Raw genomic sequence first — 26,024 nt, 5'->3', positions numbered from 1 at the left:
CTTACAAAGTTTTGTAGATGATGAAAACACCAGGTTATTTGGCGTTGTACGTATTGTCTTACTTCTAAGCCAGTTCTTGTCTCCAGAATTTCAAAACGTAACTTCTCAGATCCTACATTTTTCTTTAGAAAATTGACTGTTGAAAATACCGTAACGTAAATTTATGAGATTTTTTTTTTTTTTGACAGGGAAGTTCCCCAAAGCAGAAGTACATTAAGAATTATATACGTAATTACTTTATTAATTCTTTTTAAAAATACCTTTAAAGCTTTTAACAAAATTGTAATAAGAATTACTTATAAACAAGTACAAAAAATCTTTTAAAAACACTTTTAAACTGATTACTTGAATAAAGGAGAGCCACAAAGTGAAAATTTAAAAAGCCCAAAAAATTACAGATCTAGGTTTGCAGCCTTGAAATTAATTTGTTGAATTTATTAGCAAAAGGAACTTTTCATTACTATCATTCATTTTAGTATATGGAAAAATTTAAAAAGGTTGCTCCACCCAATAAAAACTAATTTTAAATATATATAATTAAAGGGGGTAATTCTAGTGTAGAAATTCAAAAAAATCAATTTTTTTAGCTTCATATTCTCAAAGTTTAGACCTTTAAGAATAAGTTTCTAAGAGGATTTATATAAACTCAAATTATTTTTGGAGTTAAAGTTAATTTTGTTAAAATAAACTCTTTTGCTGAAATGAGAATGCGAACTTTAAACGCGTTTTTCTCGAAACTAGTTTTTTCGATACGGTTGACAAGATATCTCTAGTTCTAATGCACCGTTTTACTTGAAATTTGGTACAGTTTCCCTCAGTACTATCAAAATTGTCTCCACTTAGAGGTTTTTGCAAGTTTGATTTTTATTATATTTAAAAAATACAAAAATTCAAAAAAATCTAAAAATGAACTTTTTTTTTTTTCAAAAAGAGGCCATTTTGTGAAAAAAAAAATTATTTTCAAATCGGCTACGTCCAGACAATTCTAAATCCTTGTTTAGTAAGAATTAACCTTAACTTTATGTTTCAGATCACCTGGAGAATTGGAATCACGTCAACTAGGAGACCCCCCCCCCTTTTTTTAGAGTCCCCACTTTGCCAGCCTCCATCAACTACAATTTTAAAAAAAATTTCAACTAATATGCACTTTTGTACTTTTAAAGTATCAATAAAAAACTGATAAAAATGGATAGTGAAAATAGCTACTGTTTTTTTTTTTTTCTATTACGCTTGTAAAATCACCTTAAAATCAAGCCTCTAGACTTGCAGTCTAATTCGGTGACATTATTGAAGGCTGAATCTGAGTTATACTGTCTGAAGGAACACATTTCCTTGAAAATTTTGCTTCCTTTTCAAAAAACAGAGAAACATTTTACATTTCTCTCACGTGACAAAATGTATCTTGTCAGGTATTAGAGTTTCCTAGTCCAGAGCTCTATCTCGGTTAGCAATCTCTTCTCTCCCTGCTGTCAGAAGCTCTGGAGCCATAAAAGGCATCGCTGATAGCAATTTAGTGGGCGACTTTCTCTTCGTTCCAAAGGATCGTAGGAGGAAAGATTGGATTTGACCTCGAATTAGGAAACGCAAGTTACGTAATACGTTTCAACACCCTCACATCCGCTTGTCTGACACATCCAATTGGTCAGCGGGGCTCTAATTAGAGCATTTTTCTAATCATCCAGGGTGTTGGGAGGAAGTTAGATTTCGGACAATTCTCATTCGTGTTTCATGTAAACATTTGCACACGAATGTTTTGAAGATGTCACTGCTGATGACCCCATTTTTTTCTACTGTATTGAAGATTTTGACCAGTTTTGTGCATTCAGTTAGCGTTGGAAGAGAGAGAAGGGTGGCATTTTTTACTCCTTTTTTCAGAGGTCTTCAAGTTGGGTTCCTAGGAAATTTGACATGAGTTCCGCAAATGATCACGACTTGCTCAATAAAAGTGCCAAAATTTTAGTAAAGTTTGAATTTTTTCAAACGCTCGAAATCTTAAAGGAGATTTACTGGTAAAATTAAAATGTTTTATAGATAAAATAATTTTTAGTCTTTTTTTTTTACTTTCTCACGGGATTGTTAGCATTAGAGGCATTTAGACTTATGCAGACCTAGTGCGATCTCCCGATATGGAGCCCAAACTTTCATGAGCCACCACTAAGGCGCGGATGTCAATGGCACAGAGAATTTGACGCCCAGTTTCCTACTAGATGGAGGTGGATAAAATATGTTTATTCCAGAGATGAAAATTATTTACAATGAGAATTAATCTCAACCGAGTCATTAAAAAATTCTTATTGATTTGTTATATTTTTAAATATTTATTTTGCTGCTTTTGCTCATTATACACCACAGAATATATTTCAGAAAAGCGGAAAAAAAGTACCAATAGCTATATTACCATTCACTGTCTTATTAAAATGTTAGTACTATGATGAAACAAATATGCAATAATTATTTTGTACGTTTAAGTAGGATAAAGTTTTGATATCTTATTTTTTCTGCTTTTTGATTCCTTCCAGGTTCGTTCCAGAAAACGGTAATCTCAGCGGGTTTCCCAGAGCGTAAAGGTTGAATAGCACTTCTCTAAAATAATCTGGAAGCTAAAAAATTAAGTCTTCTATTGATATGAATGCATGAAAATATTCTTGAAAATTACAAATAAAAATAAAATTAATGATAAAGTTGAGTTCATTAATAATGGGTATGTCACTTTGTTTGATTTTATGAGCGGTAAGCTTAAAAAAGAGCATTTGTAATTTGGCCAAAACGCTAATGAAAAGCGAAAAAAAAAAAAAAACTGCGAGTGGGAAAAAAAAATTTAAAACTAGCTTCATTTAAAAAGATATTTACCTAAGTATTTTCTCCCAACCAGTGTCAAACATTGAGATTCATTTTTATAATTGTGTGTTATTTACATTAAAAAACCTTCAAAATTCACTTTACTTATTATTTTTTTTTTAAATATGATCTTACTTAACCATTTTTTATTCGAACTCCAGTTTTAGAAACCCAGCCTATAGCAATCCGTTGCAGCTGCATTATACACCACCATTAAATCACTCTCAGTACAAATATGGAAACATGTTTGGAACACTTTAGTTCAGAAAAAGTGTTCTAGTTGCCGGAATATGCACCAAAATGTGTTCCGAATGTGCTCCCTCAAAAAGAAAGCGAAATGAAGTGTGCTCAAAAACTGATCCGAATGTGTCCCGCACAGAACATTTGTTTTCAACTTGGTATTACATTTAAGTACAGATTGAGGGCATATTTGAGAACAAATAGGGAACCCATTGGAGCATACTTGTGAATTCCTCGCTTGCTTTCATACAAATATTATGAGTTCAGAAGCTTTTTTTAACTACCAGCCAGTAGAACCTTTTAGTATGATATTAATAGAAAATTTATGCTTGTGGGTGTTGCTCATGCGTCAAGAAGGTAAGCCATCCCTGGTCGAAGACCGTCCATTCCCAGGCGGTGACTGACTGCTGCGCCGTAAGATTGCTGTAAAACACTAAAAGAAAAATCCTCTGGTATCAAAAGAGTGCTGTAAAAAGAATTCTAAAAGTATGGACATATGTCAATGCTCAAAAAATGTCCTCAAATGTGTTCCCAAAAGTGTGTTGCAAAGTGTTTTAAAAGTAGGGACGTGTGTCCGCATTCAATAAATGTTCTCAAATGCGTTTCCAAAAGTGTGCTGAACTGAAGAAGTGCTCTCAGAAGTATTTTGAAAGCTAATTCAAAAAGGGTGCTTCAAAGTTTTATAAAAAAGAAGACAACTCTCCGTACTTAAAAAGTGTCAGAAGATTTTTTTTTTTTTTGCAGCGAAACGGCTTTCTCTAGTTTTTTTTCACCAAGGATTAATTTAAATTTAACATCAATATTGCTCCATTGACGCTGCAAAGTCCACGACATCAGGTGTTTAGTATCAGAAATAAATATCTTATTTTAAGAAAAATAAATGAACAATGCTTTTAGACGTTTTTTGCACACAGGTGCTTCTTAACTGCTTCTACATTGCCACATCTAGAGATCCTAAGTACGGAGAGATTGGACAACTTTGGAACGGCAGCCATCTTATGTCCAAAGATGCTCACTCCCCGTAGACGACAATGCATCTTCTGCCCCAAATATCACAGTACATTGCATCGAAAAAAATTAGAAGCTAGTTATGATATTGTGAAATGAAATGTGCAAATCACAAATATATCTTTGTTTTCAATCTTTATGAACAAATTTTTGAGAAAAAAATTTTCTTTGTAAGCGTTATGTCGATACAAAACGATTGGCGCCGGATGGCCAGATTTGGCTCTCACTCCTTTTAATGAAAATAAGAGGAGAAAAAAATTTTAGTCATTTCTTTAAAGATTTCATGTCCTACATTCCGTGAAAAAGCTAGAAATTCACACAGCGCAGCATTTCGAGCTGACAACACTTGGACTAAACATGGCGGAGAGCGGCTCGCCGTTGTCCAATCTCTCCGTATACAGGATCTCTAGCTACATCTATGCGTAAGCACGTGTAAGCACCTAAGGACATGTTACTGATAATAGCTGAATAAAAATAATTTTCTCAGCTTCTTGACGTTTTATCAAAAAAATCGTTTAACAGCAACTATCAGTGGAAAATCAAAGTGGTTGTTATCCTTTCAGCACGTTAAAGATATCTTTTCTTTCTCTGACGATCATGATACTCAGAAAAAAAATATTTTCTCATTTCTAGAAACTATTTTGTAATTGTTGCCTAAAAATAGTAATTTGTGAGAAATTGTTCAATGAGAGCAAGAAAAGGCGGGAAACACATTTTCGATTCCCTCTAGTTTCAGTCAGTAGAATTCATTGTTGCATAATAACTTTTCCAGTACTGTTTTTAAGAAAATTGTAAAATATTTTCTTTTATTTTTTTAATGCTGTTTCTAAAAATAACTTTAAAGCCTTTACAAATCGTATCATCTCTATTCCAAGCAAATAAATGAAACAAAAAATTGAGTTATTTTAACCACTTCTAAGCTGGTAACACATGCCCTCAAAAATGTTTTACTTCATTGCATTTCCCTTCACATCCGCTTTTCATTCTTTGAAAATTTGATGTTTTTACAAAAAGTGGGCGTGGTTTTTATTGTGTACCGACAAAATTTACATTCAGTGTTTATCTTTTATGCTCCCCCCTCCCCACGCCCTAGAAAAGTTCGAAATGATGAGTCTGCTTGAAAAACTGATTAGCATTTTCCTTTTAATCATTCTTTTTAATCATATTTTTATTTTATGTACTTTTAACACTTTTGAACTATTATATGGGACACATGTAGCCCCTAAGTTTAAGTTTTGTTTTATAAATTACCGAACAGAAATAATTTATAAATTATATTTTTTCATGTTATTGAGACATCATAATATGAATATTAGAAGAAAAAAAAGTTAGTTAAAAAAATGTAGTTTTTTCTTTCTTTTTTTTTAAACACCACTAACTTTCATGTTCCACTTAAAAGCTTACTTTTCTCAAAGAGTTAAATAAGATTTTCGGTTGTTTGTAGCATTTTAAAGCCTTTTATCTAATTATTTAAAAAATCGTAGGTTTCTCTGGTTTCAAAAAAAATTTTTTTTTTGGCAATTTTTTCCCCATTTGAGAAATACAGAATTTTAGTCTCAGTAATTGATTTTTCTTTTGAAATTCTTTTCTTGCGAAACATTACGCCGTCAAATACGCTTTTATTTCTACAATCTCATATTAACTCTCGTTTATTTATTGTAAACAGGGTTCTGTTTTTTCAGCACTGAGAAAAGTACACATTAAAAATACGAGTAACAATAAAAACTATGAAATACACCGCCAACTCAGTAATTCCAGCCGAGGACTGCAGTTTCGTGCTTATCAGCACTCATCAGCCCGGCATAGGAAAGTGACTGAGTTGGAGATGGGAAACCATGCATGTGCCAGGCTGATGAGTGCTAATAAGCACGAAACTGCAGCCCTCGGCTGGAATGACTGAGATGGCGGTGTATTTTATGTATTTCTGTCTTAGCCCTGGCTAATGGGTGGTAACTTACTGAATAAAAAACTATTTAATAATATTATAAATATTTTGGCATTTTCGAGATACTTTTCATGTTCAACGATAGTTTTACGATAGGGAGAGCGTTTCCTATTTGACAGTATACTTTTTAATAAATTTTAGTTAACTTCAGTTTATAAAATCCGAGCCAAGTCCTGTTGTTAGGTAATTTCAGCTTTCACCTAGTAGAACCCAATGTGATCACCTGATACCAAACTTTTATTTCATTACCGCTAAGCATAAAGATGAGAATTCATATTCGTAAGTAATCTGTCGGTATATCGTTTTCGGTACCTTTCCTCCAATACTCTGCATGTAGCTTAAAAGCAATATATAACAAAAAAAAAAATATACATTAAAATATTCTTTCTATTATGGTGTCTTATAAGATTTTTCTTGTCTATTCATTGATCAGAACATGTTACGAAACTTTAAAATTAGACAGTGAGCAGAGTAATATATTTCGACAAAAATATTTTCTTATTGACAACTACTGTACCTTTGAAACCGACACAGTTTAGGTTAGATCGATGTTTCATATCAACGAGTTTTTCATCGGAATATGATGCTTGTCCTGCATTTTTCAATCGTGTTCATTGTGCTTCAGGCTTATTCCCATGTGCTCCCCTATAGGGGCACATGTGAACAAATGAAGACATTTTTAAAAGTGCCATAAAGTAAAAAAATAAATTTTAAATTAATCTGAAAAAAACCCATAGCACAAAGAAAAGACTAATAAATCACGGGGACATTTTTACTCTAAGAAATTGATAATATTTTTTCAGAAATAAAGAAATTAAAATAAACATGTTCCCCTCTTTTCCCTACGCGAAAAATAAATGAAATTAAAGATTATGTGGTATTCAAACAATACAGAGGGAATAAAAACATTTGCCTAACGTTTGTGTGTGTGTGTGTGTGTGTGTGTGTGTGTGTGTGTGTGTGTAATTCAGATTTAACTAATAGAGCCCTTCCAGTTACGGATATTGAGAATTTTTATTGAAAAAAATTTCTGTTCAAACTCATTTTCCAATTTAACGAAGTTGCTATACATATTCCATTGTTTAAATTTTTCAATTTATTTTCTGTTTATTCAATTAACGTGCCTAAGTATCAACATGTAATGTATCAGAATTATGTATTCTCGAACTATGTATTTATGTGTGTATATACGTGCGCGTTATATTACATACACGTATACACAAGCAACTCAAAGCAGACATCAAAAAATTGTACATAAAAGTGAATGACAACCACATTTTATTTGAATCTGATACAACTTTGCAAGTAAGTCTTGTATTCATTGAACAGCTATTTGTGGGCAGCCTCCAACACCGCCGCATGGTGGCAGTACTCGGGATTCAAGATGTTCGAAATGTAAGGGTTTCTTACAGTATTCACAAGCCTATAAATAAATAAATAAATAAATCATTTAATGAGTAAGTTTTGGGTAAAGGTTCGGTTGAACTCTCAGAATACGAGCGCAATTAACACCCGATAAGAGAGATATATAGAGAGAGATCATTAAGAAATTCACTTTCCAATAACAAATTATTATAGTTAACATGCATGCAGGATCATAAATCGTAAATAACATTTTTAGTTAAGCCATGAACTATGTTCGAACTGCGATTTAAGCGCAGTAAACTCCGGATTATCTGCGGAGTAGGGTGGCACGGTAACCGCGGATAAGCAAAAACCGCGGATAATCCGAATATTAGATAGTATATAATTAAAAAATACGAATATCACTCACACATACATTTAAATCATAGCTAACAACGATAACATTTAATGTTAAAAAAAGGATGTAAAAATTAAACACGAATAATAACAGAATCATAAGTTTCAAAAACATTTAATGACTATGATATTAGTACATATCTTAATTTTTTACAAAAAAAAAGTGGGTTAGTTGCAAATCATCACCGTTAAAAAAAATTTAAAAAAAATGTGAAAAGACCCGCGGATAATCCGACCGCCGATTAATCGGGTGTTTACTGTACTCCTTTTTTTTAAATCAAGTTTTTGTCAATAATAGCTCTCTGTATTTAAAAAAAAATAGTTTTTTTTAGGTTACAGACATACAATAAACATCTGTGCAAGGTAATCTGGAATTACAATTTTGTACTTATCACCGTCATGCTGAACATTCGACATGTTATGCACCTTTCAAATAATTTCGATCCGAACAGAACACAGCGCAAATCGCGCATTTGAGTTCTGTATCCGTCGCCAAAGATTGAAAATTACTTTTTATTTGTATATCAAATACCTTTCTTCTCGAATTCGTTTTTAGAGAATGGTTATAAAAACATACTCAACAATTAATACGCTTTACGAATAAATACATAATCGCAATTTTTTATTATGTTGTGCATTACAAGTCTATAGTAGAACATCACTTAACACACACACACAAAAAAAAAACTAATTTAATAAAAACAAAATAAAATAATGCTATCTAATCACCAGCGATTAAAACAAAATAACAGAAATAGCACCATTAAAATGCTATGAAACGTTTTATGCAACTTATTTTATCATTAGAGCTCTTATATGAAGTGAACACATTACAATTACCGTACTTCTATTACACATTAAGATGAAAAAAAAAAAAAAAAAACAAGAAAAGTAAGGAAAAAAAAAAAGAAATTTAACTAATCAAGAGAGTTGCATCAGATTTAGTTTTAGTGGGTCAACAAGTGAGATGGACCTTGAAATCGACGAATAAACCGAAAATCTGAATCAAAACTGAGATTCAATTAAGGGATCTCCGTATGTATGCCAGTTATGATCCCTGAAAGATTAGATCAAGTTACAATATTTATCAAATCTTTCAACTGAATGAGACTATCAGAAACAGTCACTCAAGTACGTGATAACAAAGATAAACAAGTGGGGGATACTGATGTTCAAAATTGGGCAAAGAAGTAAAGTGTTTTTTCTTAGATTCAGAATTCAAGTCTTCTATTGAGATGTATCATTTAAATCTGCTTCAAAAACGAGTTAAATTTTGTTTTCAAAGTGAGCGACGCACGTTTAGCAAACTGTTTGACACGAAGGAACATTTTATTTAAGCTTATTTAAAAGCCATGATTTATTCCACACGAAATACTGTCTAAATGATTTGAACGAAAAAAAAAAAAACATGACTTAACTATTTCGACTAAGTACCGGAAAAAATTATACAGCTGCTTGTTTTCTAAGACTTTTGTTATTTGATTCAGATACTTTAATAATTAAAATAAACTGTTTCTTAAAATCATGATAAAAATACATCTGTAATAATATTTAAATAAATGCTTTTCTATTCATAGATTGAGAAACTCCAGCAAGTTAAATGTTCCTCGAGTGAAAACTCTTACTTTTAAAGAGCTAATTGCTATCAGTAAAAACAGTATTCCAAAATTAAAAACATGTTTTCATATAACTAAAGCTCCTTTTTTTTCCACAAATGATTGCAATTCACATAAATATATGGGCCATTGCACGGAAAACGGTCACTTTGTCCCGCACGTGACGCCTCAAAAATTTCATTAAAAATAATACTTTAAAATATTAATCAACAAATTTCTTCTGCTTAAGAAATTAAACTTATGTGTGATTTCATAAACAAAAAAACTCGTCATTACTCATTATAATTATTACTTTTTAATGAAATATATGAACAGTCACGGTCGGGACAAAGGGTTGATTTTTTCGTAAAATGCCCCACATTAGGATAGGTCGATTTTAACATTTTTTTAAAATTTGAGTTTCCTGCGGTAGGAAAAGTTGTGCATTGGCATCAAATGTTAGTAGAAAAATTTGTTTTGAAATCAAATATATTTAGACCCTTCGTCAGGCCCTTGAAGTTTCACCAAATATGTGAAAAATAGCATTTTAATTTTTATTTAAAAAATTATATGCATGAATTTTATTAATCACAAGTAGTGAAAATAGTTGCACAGGAGAGACTTGTTGTTCAAGAAAAAAAAATATTTTCATATCGTATGACATTTAAGCTCTCTGACATGCCATTGAAGTTTCACCAATTATGTAAAAAATTGTATTTCAAGTTTTATTTAAAAATATTGTATGCAGGAAATTTTTAACCGTCTGTAGCAAAAATAGTTTCACAGTAAGGCTCTTTGCTAATAAATAAATATTCTGATATTGTTTGTCATTCAATTCGTATTATTTGCACACTATCGATTTTTACCCTTTGAAACAGAATTTTTATTTTCAGCTACATTAAAGTTTTCAAACATTAAAGATATTTTAAACATTTTTTTTCTGTAACAACATTAAAGCCTGTACCAGTATGTAGACATAGCACTTTAGTCGCTGTTGTAAGCCTCTTGTCATGAGAGAACTTTTCTTGTGATTTGCTGGAAAACATTTTAAGAACAATTCGCTTGACATAGTTAATACAAATAATTTTTGCTGTATACGGGGAATTATAATTCGAAAGTCTTTATAAAGATAAAACTTAAAGTGGCAAGGAAAATAATGGATGTTGTACGACTGAATAAGCATAACAAACTATCGAAGAGGGATATGAATAATCTGCTTTAACAATGTGAATGTATTTCGGATTGTACTAGTACTGTAGAAAGTGAAAAACTTCGATTTCGATGAGGATTTCAAGCAAGTTACTGTAGATTCAAACGATATGAGAGGCTTCAAAATGATGTTTTTATTATCAGCATTAGCAACAGCATTAGATAGAAGCGGAGTTTCGAGTTGAAAAAGAGTAATGATAGCAAGCGACTTGAGCAACTTGAAGATGCTGGTTGATAGCGCAGGAAGACTCCACCACGGCGATTGATACATGTAAATAGATCATCAAATGAAAGGAGTTCCCCTGGATGTGTAAAATAATTTAAAAGAAAATAAAACAACGTTGTAGGCTCAATATTTCGATGAAAGACCGAACCCTAGCCTTTAAAGAAGGGGGCCATTCACATTGGAGAGCTTAAGTGAAGATATGCATGTACTGCTGTTTCATGAGCCGAGAAGCGATTTCTTCATTCATTTATCACCAGAAAACAGTAGTACTGCTAACTGCGTCTAGGATGATAGATTGCATAGGTCAGCAAAATTCGGGACATGAAAAAGTTACTGCATGGTAATGTATGGTAATAGTATAGTACTTTTATACTATCGCTGATTTCAAATTTGGCAACCATTTTTCTCGATCACTTGAGGAGCATAAAAATATGGGTATGGTTAAAAAGGTGGGTGGATATGGGTTATGGGTATGGGTTTTGCATATTCTGGGAGAAAGAAGGTTTTTTCAATATGCAGGGTGACAAGAAATAACTTAAACACGCATTATACATCATAACTTTAATGCTAATGAAAATATTACTACCAAACTTCAAAATAAATATAAATACATTATTTCGTCTAATATATTTACAAATTTTCAAAGTGGCTACCTTTAGCCTTATTACAAATCTTCAAACGTGTCACAAAATTTTCGGGTATGGACCGGAACTCACTTACGGATATTTTACCCCATGCATGCCTTGCATAAGGATTTCTTTAGAGCTGCCATCGATCGAACTGATAAATGTATAGCAGAAGTCAATACCAACTACTGAATACAGGAAGAATATATTTCCCTTTTCATGAGGTCAAATCATATTCAGCTTCAAAATGTAGATGGAAATTTTTGTGATCATAAGCTCAAAGACTAGGCTGAATATGAACCAGACATGGGAGGGACAACATTCTCAATGACAAACGATGTAGATAACCGTAAATATAAAGTGTAATACGCGGTTATATGAAGTATTAAATATGTACAAAAAAAACTTTTATGAGAAATTCATTCAAAATTACATACACCGGATGAAAGAGAAAAGACACAAATAAATTATAGAAGATAACAGAGATAAACTATAAAGAAATATAGGATATTTGTTAAAGAAGAATGATTGAGATTTTAATTCCTAATTCTGGACTACTACATGAATTTGTTTCAACTTGAGAGTTTTCAGTGAACCTTTTTACAGCAAAAGTACGTACTTGGCTACAGAAATTGTGATTCAGCTCTAGTCCAACATATTTCCAAGTGTCAACTAGATCATTAGTAAATTGATCCATCAGTACTTTAGTGTGAAATGGAGTGGGCGCAATGCGAAGTTTTTCTTCTCCCTTTGGAACTGTAGGATAGTTGATCGCCTGAACATAATGACCATGTCTTTGAATCAATTCGTTACTCAGTTTTGTTGAGTACCATGGATCCCCAACCTAGAAAAGATCTTATTTAATTAAGTGATACGTCTAAACATGGGTCTTGTACTAACATGGTCGAAACGACTCGAAAGGTAGACAAGTAATGCCCAATGTTTTCTTTTCTCGTACTGCACATCCATTTGTCTAATGGTAGAGTCGTTTCGATCATACCTGCAAGCGACCCCAGAATTTGTAAACAGACTTTTTATTTTTATAACTTTAAGTGCAAATAAGCTGTGTCATTTAATTTCAATAGGATCCGGTTTTTAGTACCATTTAAAGCACAAAGCTTCCCAAAAAGATTCAAAAGGCTACGACAGATTACTGTATTTTCTAAAGTTTGTACAACCAACCAACCCAGTTACCAGTTTGAAATAATTTATTTTACTTGAGTCCTTTTAGCGCAATTTTCAACTGAAATAACTAAATTACTAAGATTTTAATTGCAAATATTAGCTATATTTATGCATGTTTATAGTAAAAATTAACTTTTACACTACTTCATGTTGAATAAGAAATAATTTATTTACCTAGCATTCCTTCGTTGGACTATGTTCAAGAGGACAATTTTAAATCGATAAACTTAAATTTTCATGACGCTGTTAGTCATCTAGTATTTTTAAACTGACTATGATATTTTAATCATTCACTTATTCATTTTCGCTTTAAAAACCGTTTATTCATATTTATATTTCATCCTCTATTAAAATTTGTAGTATTTATTCTTTCGATTCATAAAACGTTTTTGCGATGAATTTTAAATTTTATGCTTACTGATCATTTGGTTTTAAAATACCTCTAAATAAATTAGTTAAAATTATAAGTTTCATTAAATGTAATACAAAACGAGTAGGGGAATGTGAGGCAAAGTGAAATGGTTAAGATGACTAAGTTTTTTCAAAATAAACTAATCGGAAATTTGTTTTGAAAATTGCAGTACATAAAGACATTTTATTTCATAATAAAACTTGAGTTGAAACAGTATTTTTTATTTTTGGAAGTAAATTTGAGTCTTCAAAAAAAAAAAAAAAAAAGGAAAAATTTCACTTTTTTCTTCATGGCGCAAAGTGAAAAATAAAATATTTTTCTAATGAAATATTTTCTATTTGATTATAAAACATATTTTTGATCAAAAAGAATCAGTAAATAAAAGGTTCAATGAATAAATGAAAATATAATAAAACAATAAACGAATAGTTACATGAATAAATCAATTACTATATGAAGAAAAATAAATGAACGAGTAAAAGAATGAATGAGTAAGAAAATAAGTGAATGAATGAATAAATAAGTGAATTACTAAATGAAGGAATGTAAATGAATTAATTAATAAATGAAAACGTAAGTGATTTATATTAAATGATTGAATGAGTAAATGAAACGAACTATTTCACTTTGCCCCATCCACTTTCTCCGAATGTACTTGACTAATTGTACAATTTATTTAAAATACAAACAAGCTTAATATTGACTAAATTAATACTGCATTGAATATTAGGAGGTCTGAATTAATATTTAAAATGTTAACAACAATAACTTTATAATTTTATGATAACAAAAATAATTTTTGACTTACAACAAAATATTACAATACGAGCATCATTTTTTATAATTGCCTGTATTACCAAATGCTTTAATCTTCGGCTGTATTTTTTCCCTGACTGGAATAGACGACATGTGGCACTACATAGGTAAAATAATGCAAGATAGGTGGTCTTAAAACCAGAGAAAATATTTCACCATTTCACTTTGCCCCGCTATTCCACTTTGCCCCATGTTCCCCTACTATCTGACAAGAAATAATATTTTTAGCTGAAATGTATCCCATGGTAAGAAACAAAAGTTATCAAGAAAGCAACTGCTTGCAAACTTTAAATAGCGATGTTACAAATATAAACAAGCTGCTGTTGTTTCTAATGGGAATTGGCTCCTCCTTATTTGCAGACCTAGTGTATTCCCCAAAGATTGGAAACCAATCTTTAATACAGCATCACTATCGGTGGATACTATTACACTTGAGAAGTTGAGCACCCAGGAAAAGTTTTTCACCAGATGGAGACATCTCGGCTCTTACGACGTGAATTGCAGAAGGAATTTAATTTAGCGGTGAGGCTCTGAAACAAACTAACAAGCATGAGATCTCTAACATGATGATACCTTTACGACATGGATGCTAAAGATTTTCTGCACTTTATGAATACACCGACTCGGGTAGAGTTTGAACTCGCAAGCTTGGGCACAAAAGGCCAACTCCAGCACAACCTTGCTGGCGAATTTTCATAAGTAGAATGCATAAAAATACAGCTGTAGCTGTTTTCTTATTTTCAAGTGAAGCCGCATTGAGTATATTATTATCATTTTTTAAAATTAGTTCTGAGAAAAGCTTTGTAAAAAGTAAGAATGGAGAATGGAATGAGGTTCCTGCTTCTTGTGCGCTGTTCTAAGAAAATAGAAAGGAATTGCTGGAATCGAGAAGATTTTTTTGGGCTATATTATAGGATTTTTTTTCTTAATGGAATAATTTAGTGTTGTGAAAAGTTTTAAATACTACAATCGGAAATATTTAGTAATGTGTTGTTAGATTGCTATACTCAGAGAAAAAGATTTTTTGAAAAATAAAATTGTTTCCCTATCAGATTTGAATAACTCATTTTTTATATTAGGGGTTGAGAGAATTCCATGTCAAACATTAGTAGAGTTTCACCTTTACAATTTTCGAACTTTTACTGTTGAATTTCTCTTAATATTGTTTTCGATTTCATCTCTCACCAACAAGTAGTACTTGGAAAATTTTGTAACTGACCCAGTAATTTAATTTCCCGTTAGTGTTAAATAAGTTTGAAACTAACTACGAAGCTGAAGCTTTTATTCGTAAGTGCTTTCCAAGAGAAATAATTTTTCTTTTAACAATATTCATAACTTCTTCCTATTATTCGGATGTTTTACAAATAAGAAGTTTCATTCTGTTATTACTATCTTTTCTTAATATCTCAAAAATCATACTATAGTACGCAACGGTTTTTAAAAATACTTTGATACCAAAAGCTAAAAAATCCAGTGCTTCAAATGATCATTCAAAATTTTTGTTTTAGCCAATTTATCCATAAAAATCACATTTTCAACACACTTTATGCACACATTTATCTTTTTGATAAAGCATTAGTGGAGCTTTCCAATCGTTGAGATGATTTTATTTCAAATTAACGAATAAAAATTGTAGACATTTTATGAATCTCAAAAAATTTTATAAAAGGCCATGGTGTCTTAATATCGTATTACAGGTAAAAAATGTTGAAAACATATTGAAACAACAATTGAAATAAGTTTCTGTTAATACAGTTAAATTTCTCAATTCAACATCATCAACTTCAACGTTATAAGCTCACGTTGTTCAATAAAAGCAAAGGTTATGTCGGCCAGTTCCTCTACTGTCATTTCTTTTTTTAATAGAAAAACATATCACTCTTCCGAGTGGGATGAAACCACCAACCTTTCAGTTAACCGGACGCGCTAGTCGATTACGCCACCGAGGTTTCGCTCCAGAAGAGTTGTCAAAGGAGTTGAAATAAATAAAGCTATGTGCATGCGCTTGAAAGTAGAAGGTGAAACGCTTTTTGATATCGTTTTTACTTCCTTTTACAAAAAAGAAGGTATTGTTTTCGCAAAAAAATTTTCACTCAAAAATCGGCCTTAATTTCCATTTTTCTCACCCCCGAATGAATGCTGAGTTTTTTTTTTTTTTTTTTCGACCCGACCACACGTGGATATATGCCTAGGAACCTACAGACATCCGAAATATCCATTTTGACGACCCCCGAGTTAATTACAACGAATTTTCTCGTGACGTCCGTATGTACGTTTGTATGTGCGTATTTGCGTATGTGTGTATGTATCTCGCATAACTCGAAAACGGTATGGCCTAGAAAATTGAAATTTGGTACGTAGACTCCTAGTGGGGCCTAGTTGTGAACCTTCTCTTTTGAATGCATTCGGATGTTCCTAAGGGGGTCTTTTGCCCCTTTTTTTGGGGGGGGGGAATTATTGATAATTTCGATGTAAACACAAGTGGTGTTATAATTTGTCGGACAATTGGCGATATATCGCCTTTTTTTTGGTCGCCTAGATTTGTTGCCAACTTGGCGACAAATTTGGCAATTTTTTTTTTAAATTTAGTTTTAATTTGGCCACTGTTGGTGAAATTTAGAGAATAAACAATTGAATCACATTAAAATCGCCAATAATGCTTAAATGACATTAAATTGGAGTAAAAGGAAGTCATGTGATGCACACATCAGCTCGTTTCTTTTCAGTGTACTCCCACCGCCAACGTGCAACAAGATGCACAGCTTCAAAAATACTTACATGAACTGGGATGATATGGCTGGGACAATGAACCACTGGGATGCCAGCTTCTTGTAGAGATCTTCGTAGATACCTAACGTTTTCTTGATGCTTTTGTCGCAAAAGTCTACCTTCATTGCTCTTCAGTACCTGAGAAGGTTAATATAGAGTTCAACATCAGTTTGCTCATTCAATGTGCGCTACATAGAATAGAAAAATATGCTTGATATCAAAAAAAAAAAAAAACGACTGGCTTTCTTAATTTAAAACCATTTGGCTACAGTTTTGCTCTTTTTGGAGCATTTTCATTCAGGGCAATATAAAATTTAAATTACAATGCAAATATCTTCAATTATGTTCAGATACGGTGAACATTCATAACGACTTGATAGTATTCGTTTTCTAGTTAAAAATTAAATGAAGCATGCGAATGAGAATTTGTTGTGAGTGAACCTAATATTACGACTAAATAACTGATGACTAAGTGAGCGAGCGCGTATGGTACTTAATTTAAGGTTCATTTGTCCTTTCGAGTTTCTAAAATAATTTACAAAGTATGATAAATAAAACAAGTCATACTTAATGGAATTGGTGTAGTTTTGAACAACATACAGACAGTTTTAAAAATTACTATTCATTTTCACGAAAATACTAATGCATTGATTTCGTTCACCAATGTTTGAAGAAATATTCTCGTTAGAAGAAAGAATAGCCATCGTTTCCAGAAAACTTAGCAGTAAAACATGTGAAAAGGTGTGTTAGCTGTACCAGCGAAAATACGGAAAACAGCCACCAATCTAATAATCCCCTTGACTTCTTAGCTTGGGCTTACATCAAATCCTTGCGTACTGGGTTAAATTCACAAGCCTGCATCAGCTGTGTGCAAGGCTTGTGGAAGCAGTGTACAGCATCACAGTTGATCAACTAAAGGATGTGCTTCGTTCTATGATGGAACCTTGGTCTCTGTGTTGATATATAGAACTTTGTTGAATTCTAATGTATATATGTTCCTTGTTTGATGCATGTATTCATTTCTTTCATCAAACATGTAATCATAAAAATGGATTGCTATTTTTGGAACACCCTGCGTTTTTTATCAGTTGACAGAGAGCAATTCCTGAAATACTACGAGTTTTAATAAACATCAAAAATTCTGCGTAGTGCAGACTGTTTAAATACATTACAATATCAATAAAAAAAACTGTCTTTCAAAATCTGTAAAATACATAACGTTTACAAAGAAAGGAGTATTATAATTCTTGTTCAACTTCTTATGTTTTATTTTGTTGCTCTTTACATACGTTTTTTCCTTCGAATATGACTTTGCAAACTTTCCTAAGATATTTTAATGGTCTCTCTTGGAATTCTTCTCATTTGAAACGTAACTTAATAAACACTTCAAGCCAAATCTAATATTAGCACTACTTACTTAACTACGTTAATAATCCATGGTTGGCATTTGCTTTAGTGAGTAACAAAAATCAACGTTTTGGTACATTTTTCATACAATAAATACTGTCGCGATGCATCAATCAACTTTACCATAACAATATTGGTTACCTTTTTCTAAATCATTACAATTTACCTTGTGATCAATATTTCGAGTCGTTTAAATTTTTAGTAAATAACATTAACGATAAAACAATCAAATTTTGCAGTAAAGATTTATAATATTTTAAATAATGAAGCACTGTGCAGATTTATTTGACGGATAATTATAATGCATAGACCAGAGACTAATATTTATATAAAAATTGAATATACTTCATGTACACTGTTATAACCAGAGGTTCCAGATGAGTGAATATATTCCCCCTAAGGTGAAAGCATGGTGCTCAAGGGTGCCATACTAGCCAGGAAGTAGAGCAGGGGTGCGAAAACAGCAGACAATCGCAGACAAGGATGCCAAAACAGCGAGCAATAGCTAAATGACTTGCTGGCGCATGCGCTTCCGGCATACATTCACCATTCAACCACTTGAATATGGCGGACGAATGATAGGTTGCATCTATGCGTGGCTTCTATGTCTTTCACATTGAATGAAGTACACTATTGGATTAAATCTCAACTTTTCTAGGATAATTCTTTAAAATAACAAGCAAGTACAGCTTTTGATCACTTTGTAGCTTTTAGGGCTTTCAAACATAGTTAAAAGTACGTTTAATGCTTTTCAGTTACCGTTAGTCCGTTACAATACCGTAGTACCGTTAGTTGTTTATTTTCATTTACCGTTACTGTCGTGAAAATTCCATCATTCACAACGCTACTAAATATATCTATCATTATTTTCTTGAGTACTCGATAAGCAACATTTAATCACCTAAATAATAACCGCAAGAAGATTATCAATAATCAACAAGTGAGAACCTAAATAAAAATGATTCTTGTACTTCCTAGTGAGCGCAAAAAATAAAAAAGAAATCTCTCTCCGTCTAGCTTTTCCTTTTGCTTTTTCGTTCAAGTAATTGAATCATTTCCTGTTAGCGGTTAATATTTCGATAGTGTTAGGAGTTTCTTTAAATTTTTAAACTGTCGAAAAATTTCATGCGCATTTTATTTTATTGTTATTTTGATTGAAATTTTGAACGTTTGAGAAGCGATTTTGTTTTTCCGTAACTTTAATATCCCAGAATATTTTTGGAACTTCATGTAAATAATTCATAAGTACCTCTACACTTTACATTCGGTGCGGTTATTTCTCACAAATGATCATTAACTTAACTATGATTATTCAAATAATTACTCGTCTTTAACTTTAAATATATTTGACTCTTTGATACCAAATAAAGTCTGTAGATATTTATTGTTTTATTCATTTTTAATATTACTTTGTAAAACAAAAAAACAAAATTCATCAGTACGCAGAATTTTTCCACAGGTTTTTTACCGGCCCGAGAGTTATTATAATGATTATTATTTATTTTATTTATTTTTAAGAAAAGATCAAAAATTTCACAGGTGCGCAATGTGTTTCATTTGCTTTTACCGACCCGTGGGTCAAAAAAAGTTGAGAAACACTGACGCAGAGAACGATCAGATGAATTAAAGCAATGAGCACTTCTTAACTATGTTGAAAACTCTGAAATATGATCAAATGCTGTAATTACAAGTTTTAATCATTTCCAGTACTGAATTCATGCAATGTGAAAAGTGTGCAAAACGTATACTATCATGAATCAAAACAGAACTATTAAAAAAAAATACACACCTGTATTCAAAAACGCACACAATACGGGGGGGGGGGAGGGGGGAGGAGGATCTACAGTAAGGGTGCCATTTCTCTCTCCGAAGGTTCATTCTATTCACTCCGGCTGCCTATTTTTTAAAAGGTGCCTGTTTTTCACCCTAGTTAGAGGTGCAATTTCGGCTCCGTATTAGGTGCCGCTGGTGAACAAGCGTTTCACCCCTGAAAGGTGCCGAATGCAACCTGTAGTTTTAACAGAGTATTCTAAAAGTATGTTGATAAATGTATTACCTTTATGGAAGCAAGAGCTCCTTTCAATACAGTTATTGGCAGTGAAGTTGTGAAAATAAATCCTGCGGCATAACTTCGTATCATATCAACGAGGGCTTCCGTACTAGCAATATAGCCACCAATATTTCCAAACGCTTTCCCTAAAAAATAAAATTTAAATGTTTTAATTTAAAAATAAACACAGGTGTATATCTGATGGAATGATCATTTGCGTTACAGTACACGACAAGCATTATGGGCTGAATCAGAAGATGCACAGATAATTTCGAAGTGCAGAAAATCGTCATCAATTTCATCTGTGAGGCAGTGAGAAGCAATGGGATGTAAGCACTAAAATTAAAAATTTGAAGATAACTAGTACGAATGGTAGGTGAAATTCTGCTCTGTTTTGGGATCAGGGATAGTACTAATAGCCCTTATAGGGGCAGTTATTCACCATGATTTTGAAAAAAATTTTAATGAAAGCCTACCTAGAACAGTAACTTTTAACGTGTTTTACTCAAAACTTAAAAATGTCTACTTACATTTATTTGCGTCTAACTGTCTCTTTTATGTATCAAATTTCATTGAAATTTTGTTTGAACATTTATGGTTACCATTTTAGCTAATATAGTAAAACCGGACTATGAAATATTGGAAGTTTCTTTTATGCAATAAACTAATAACGGTTGTGTAATGATTGCATAACTGCTTTGATTACTCTTCAGTATTTAATAGCTTACCTCACGGATTTTAGAATTATTTTTGAAAATATATATCCAGTAAATTGGATGATGGGGCTTTGTGTAAAAAAGATATATAGGAAGCACAGAAAAAAATTTAACTCCGAGCTAGTTTAAAGTGCTATTTTTAATTCTGGATAAATTGAAAACGGAAACAAAGTTTTATTCCTAAAGATTTTACCTTAAGCATAATTTATGGTGTAGTTTGAATTATATAACTAATTTAATTCGGAAAACAAAACTATTTAAATGGGTGCGCCAAGTAGATCATGTAAACAAAAAAGCAAAGCCGCCATTTTTTATGTAAGATAGGAAAAATGCGCTTTACTGTTTAAAAAAATCCTGAAATTTTACTGTAAAAGTTACTGGCATTCATGTAGCCAGTAACTTTTACCGTAAAAGCCTATTTTACTGTAAAATTTTACGGTAGCAGGTTTGAACACGAGAACCTCGTATTGGCAAGCGGCTTTGTTAACCACTTAACCAGTTGAGAGACATCGCGCGAGGTGAAATACCCGTGTTATCTGCTTAGCACTAGAAATCACGTGGGGTATGAATTGGCACTACAATCGTTTATTTTTTTCGGTAAAATTTACTGCAATTTTTTAAGGAGCTGCAAACACTTCATTTTACCGTAATATTTACCATAAAAGTTTCCTGAATTTTTAACAGTGTAGCTCGTGATTTATCGTCGTCAGGAAGCCTAAATGATGATAAAGCATTATCAACAAGCAGTTAGTTATCACTAATAATAATCAAAATTGGTGTCCTTATACGGACACCAATTTTGAGGTTTATTACGTAAATTACTGTGGAATTGCCTCTGACTCGTTATTTATTGACTGCTTTTAATACATACATTAAGTGGGGCAGTTATGTAAAAAAATATCTTGTTAAAAAGTGATTTCATCAGTGCATGAATTCAAAAACATATATACAGGGGTTTCCCTCATATAACATGGTTAATTTGTTGTGTGTAGCATCGAAACCGTGTAATACGAGACTTTTTTTTAAAATAGCATTTTTACTTATTTTTAATACTAATTATGTATGTGCATGAGAAAAATCATGTTAAGATGTATCGTGTATATCGAAACCGTCTTATACGAGACTTAGAAATAATGTAAATCAAGGGATGTGTACCGTGTTATATCGAAACCAAGTTTCATAAAAACAAAGTAAAAACTTATTAGAGTTATCAACCGTTAACAGAATGTATTAAACACAAATGAAATTTCATCTTTTTTAAACATAACGTTCGAGTTATATCAAAACCATGAAGTATTAAATTCAAGTTTCGTACCATGTAATATCGAAACCTTGTTATAATAATCGCAAATTTGGTACCGTGTAATATCGAAACCGTGTTGTAGAAGTACCGTGTTATACGAGGGACGCCTGTATCTCCTCAAAGCAGAATACCCGATCTCTTAAATGAGTCAAATATTTTGTGTGGTACAAAGATCGCAGCACATAGTATTTAAACCAGTATAAAAGTATACTACATCAATAAAGTTTCTTTAATATTAATTGAAAAACGATAATTATATTAACATGTTAAAGGTTTTGTGAGTGTAGTCCTGTAGGGCGTACAGCAATGAAAAATCTCTCACCTAGAGTGCCTGATATTATATCCATTTTATGCAGCACTCCATCTCTTTCTCCTATACCAGCTCCATGTTCACCATACAATCCAACAGCGTGAACTTCGTCAACAAACGTTAAGGCTCCATGCTCATGCGCTATATCGCATAACTCATTCAAAGGACATACTGCTCCTATAATAATAACGCAGCAATATTACTCGTGAATTTCTTTTTTTTTCTTTTTACATCAATAAATACTTGCTAACCGGATCTGTGAAAAATTAAAAATGTTCCTCAAGTTCTGGGACTGCAGCCTGCCTTCCTTTTCAGTTAGATATATCAGGGACAAATAAAAAACAACAAAAGAGATAGATAAGTCTTGTAAAATTGTTCAAGGAGGCAAAAAAAAAAAAAAAAAAAAACTTTAAAAACAGGAAGTAAATATTAAGAAGTGGTAAAACACTTCAAAAAAGGCATTTTTCAGCATCAAGTTAAGCAGGAATTGTCATATTAGTTAGCGTAACAAGGATGTGTTATCCTCAAAAGAAGTGTTAAAATGGAGAAAGTAAGATCCTTTTGGAATTGCAAGAAAGCAGCTAGAAGACATGCCATTTCATCGCATAACAGATTTATGAAAACACTTGGCGAACTTACGGTCACACCAAGCATCACGATGCTTGACATGATGATTCGCACTGTCGATCCTTGCAATTCTTTGCTTAGTTATGTCAACCTGAGTTGTACAAAACCTTTCTCGTCAAAAAAAAAAAAAAAAAGAAAGAAATATAAATGTCACTCTCTCGACGAAAATTCGGCGGCACGCAGTGACTACCACCAGACAAAAACCTTTTCTCTGTAGGCGACTGGAAAACAAGCCTGTGTTGTTTCTATTAGATGTCTGCTCTAAGGTGCTATCATGCCATTGGAAAACTTGCCATAAGTTATTAAAGTCAAGCACATATCGCACCTCGGCAAGAAAAGTGACAAAACTCAAAATTTGTGAAAAACGTACTAACTATTGATTCTAAACCTAAATTTAATGCTGATTCTTGCACCAAGACTCGTGCAAAGTTCTCTTAAGTAACTGGTGCGTGGTGGCGTAAAAACGATAGAATCAATAATGACATATGATTAAAATTTCGCAATTTAGAAGAAAAAAATTCATGCTTTAACTATGCATTTTTAATTTAGACAACATAAACTAATCAGTAAACATCAAATCATAATTTTCTTGCCCATATTGACACGAAATCACTTAAAAGTACTATTGCGTTAAACCTTGATTTTCTCCAATACTTTTTTCTGAGTTGTGTCACTTTCCTTGCAAAGGTGCGATATGCAAAGATTAAAATTTCAGAATGATTGTGTATAAGATTGTGTAAAGGCAAGGTGACAATATGCATTGATCAAAATTTTAGCATGACTATTTTTATAATATATATTTATAATATATTTTATATATATTTTTATAATATATTTTTATATATATTTTATATGGCATTTGTATAAGATTGTGTAAAGGCAACGGTTCGATATGCAAAGATAAAAATTTCAGCATGATTGTGTATAAGATAGTTTAAAGACAAGAGAGCGATATGTATCTTCTACATGACTCCTTAACTATAAATTTGAGTGACAAGCAGTCACGCGTAGCAGGAAGAGTTTCATTCTCAAATATATATATTAAAAAACTTGCGTATCTCAATGCACAACTGCTTTGCAATATGTAAGTCAAAACAATTCATGAGATGTAAAGATTACATCAATGTTACAATTTAAGATTTGAAGGTGTCATATTTAAATAAGGATCTAACAATTTCTCCTCGGTGTTTTAATTCTCACGTCAATGAGCTCTCAGCACTTTCTTAACACAATTTAGTTTTTAGTGTTAACTACATGTATAAACGTTTAGTTGAGCGACAGCAGTAAACAGAAACAAGGAGTTAAGTCGAAAGCCTGAACATTGTTTTAAATTGTATTTTAGTGCAGGAAGAAATTTCGTCACTTGATTTTAAATTAAAAAAAAAGAAACTTTTAAATTGGATCTTTGAGGCCCTTTAAAACGTGTTGAGACCTCTTAAGAAATATCAAAAATATAAATAAGTTTGAAAGAAAATGAAAATTTTTTTTAGAAAATTGCAATAAATTGCTTTAATATTTCGCAACCTCTAATATCTTGAAATACCAAAAATATAAAATTTATTTCTGTAATAATCAGGCAAAATAAAGTCCAGAAAAGAAATCATAAAAGAGTGTCAGAAGAAAATTTAATGTTATGTTTAAGTTTTAAAGTCTAATTTGTTCGTTATTCGTAATTATTAATCTCAAACATTACCAGTCATAGAATGAACAGTTTCAAAAGCAACAATTTTCGGTACAGATACGTCAACAGATTTAAGTTGCCGCTCCAGGTCCTTAGGATCATTGTGCCTAAAAATATGCTTCGGAACTCCGCTGTTTCGAATACCTTGTATCATCGACGCATGATTTCCAGAGTCCGAAAAAATATGGCAGCCTGTTTTAAAATAAAAGTAAGGAGTTAAAATGAATTCATTGCAAAAATAAAGTAATCTTAAACTAGGTTCAGATTGAGGGCAACAGCAGCAGTCTGTCCATTGAAAATCAGCTCTTGCGTACTACGTTCAACCAGATTTTAATTGAATCGCTTGTTTCTGAAACCAATCAAACGCTAAAATTTCTAATTTCAGGTTGTTCAACAAAGCTTTTTGCTGAAAGAAATAAACCTAAATATGTATTCCTTTTAGTTTAACGCATTATATACCTCATAGAATAATTTTAATATGACTCTAAAAATGATTTTTCAAAATATTAGAGCTTGTCGCTTGGCTGGTTTCTGAAATAAATGGTTACATTTCTATCCTAAAAATACGGGAGTTCGATAATCAGCAAAACTTTTTTGTACGTCAACAGCCTAAAATCTGACGAATATAAAAACATTTACACATAATTTTAAAGAGTGCAGAAGCTGAGCTTCCGCATGAGCTCCCATGCGAATTAAGCTCTTCTCTCAGCATTACCCCCCCCCCCCTCCCCTCGCTGGCAAGTAGTACTAACTACTTTAGAAATTGATTGTATACGAGAAACCATTTTTACTCATATGCTACGTGTTACAATTAGAATGTTTACGCTTTTTGGCAAAACACTAGCTGCTGTCATCAGTTAGTACATAGTTTTTGCAACCTATTTTCAAGTTCATAAATGTAAATTTGGAATGTTTATGAAAGTTTATGATTTTTCCAACTGCTAGAAATGGTTTGGCAGAGAAAGACTCGATATGACGTGTTATCTTGCAGTCGACAACACACTGGTCTGACAAGCAAAATAAAAAATAACAACATATAATTGCACAAAAATTGCAGACACGTGTTTCGGGGCTGCAAGGAACCCCCTTTTCAATGCAAAATAAGTGAGCTTATGGATGAAAAGACATTCATCCATAAGCTTCCAAGAATTTTTGGGAAACCGCGGGAATAAGGGTGCGGACGGTGGTTTAAACCCCAACAGAAAATTTGTTTTTAATCCATATTACCAATTTTATCATATTAATATGCATGCATGTTTGGACCTGGTGCCAGAGCTGGCCTAAGGCACAAATACTTTTT

General features: G+C 32.2%; 1 protein-coding gene across 3 annotated transcripts in view; it reads right to left on the bottom strand.

The window, feature by feature from the left end:
* Positions 1-7,292: 7,292 nt before the first annotated feature.
* The window catches only part of LOC129231307 (5-aminolevulinate synthase, non-specific, mitochondrial-like), a 64,173-nt gene continuing 45,441 nt past the window's right edge, over positions 7,293-26,024 (bottom strand). For all 3 annotated transcript variants that reach the window (XM_054865595.1, XM_054865596.1, XM_054865597.1), the window contains 6 exons: positions 24,737-24,916; positions 22,429-22,593; positions 20,094-20,233; positions 16,640-16,768; positions 12,068-12,292; positions 7,293-7,454 (listed from right to left, as the gene is read on the bottom strand). In XM_054865595.1, the coding sequence (XP_054721570.1) occupies positions 7,350-7,454; positions 12,068-12,292; positions 16,640-16,768; positions 20,094-20,233; positions 22,429-22,593; positions 24,737-24,916 (944 nt within the window). In that variant the 3' untranslated portion in view covers positions 7,293-7,349. The remainder of the gene's footprint in view (positions 7,455-12,067; positions 12,293-16,639; positions 16,769-20,093; positions 20,234-22,428; positions 22,594-24,736; positions 24,917-26,024) is intronic.

Source organism: Uloborus diversus, chromosome 10, assembly GCF_026930045.1.
Source record: "Uloborus diversus isolate 005 chromosome 10, Udiv.v.3.1, whole genome shotgun sequence".
Taxonomy (NCBI): domain Eukaryota; kingdom Metazoa; phylum Arthropoda; class Arachnida; order Araneae; family Uloboridae; genus Uloborus; species Uloborus diversus.
The sequence above is the reverse complement of the archived record's forward strand: the minus strand, read 5'-3'. Positions and strand labels throughout refer to the sequence as shown.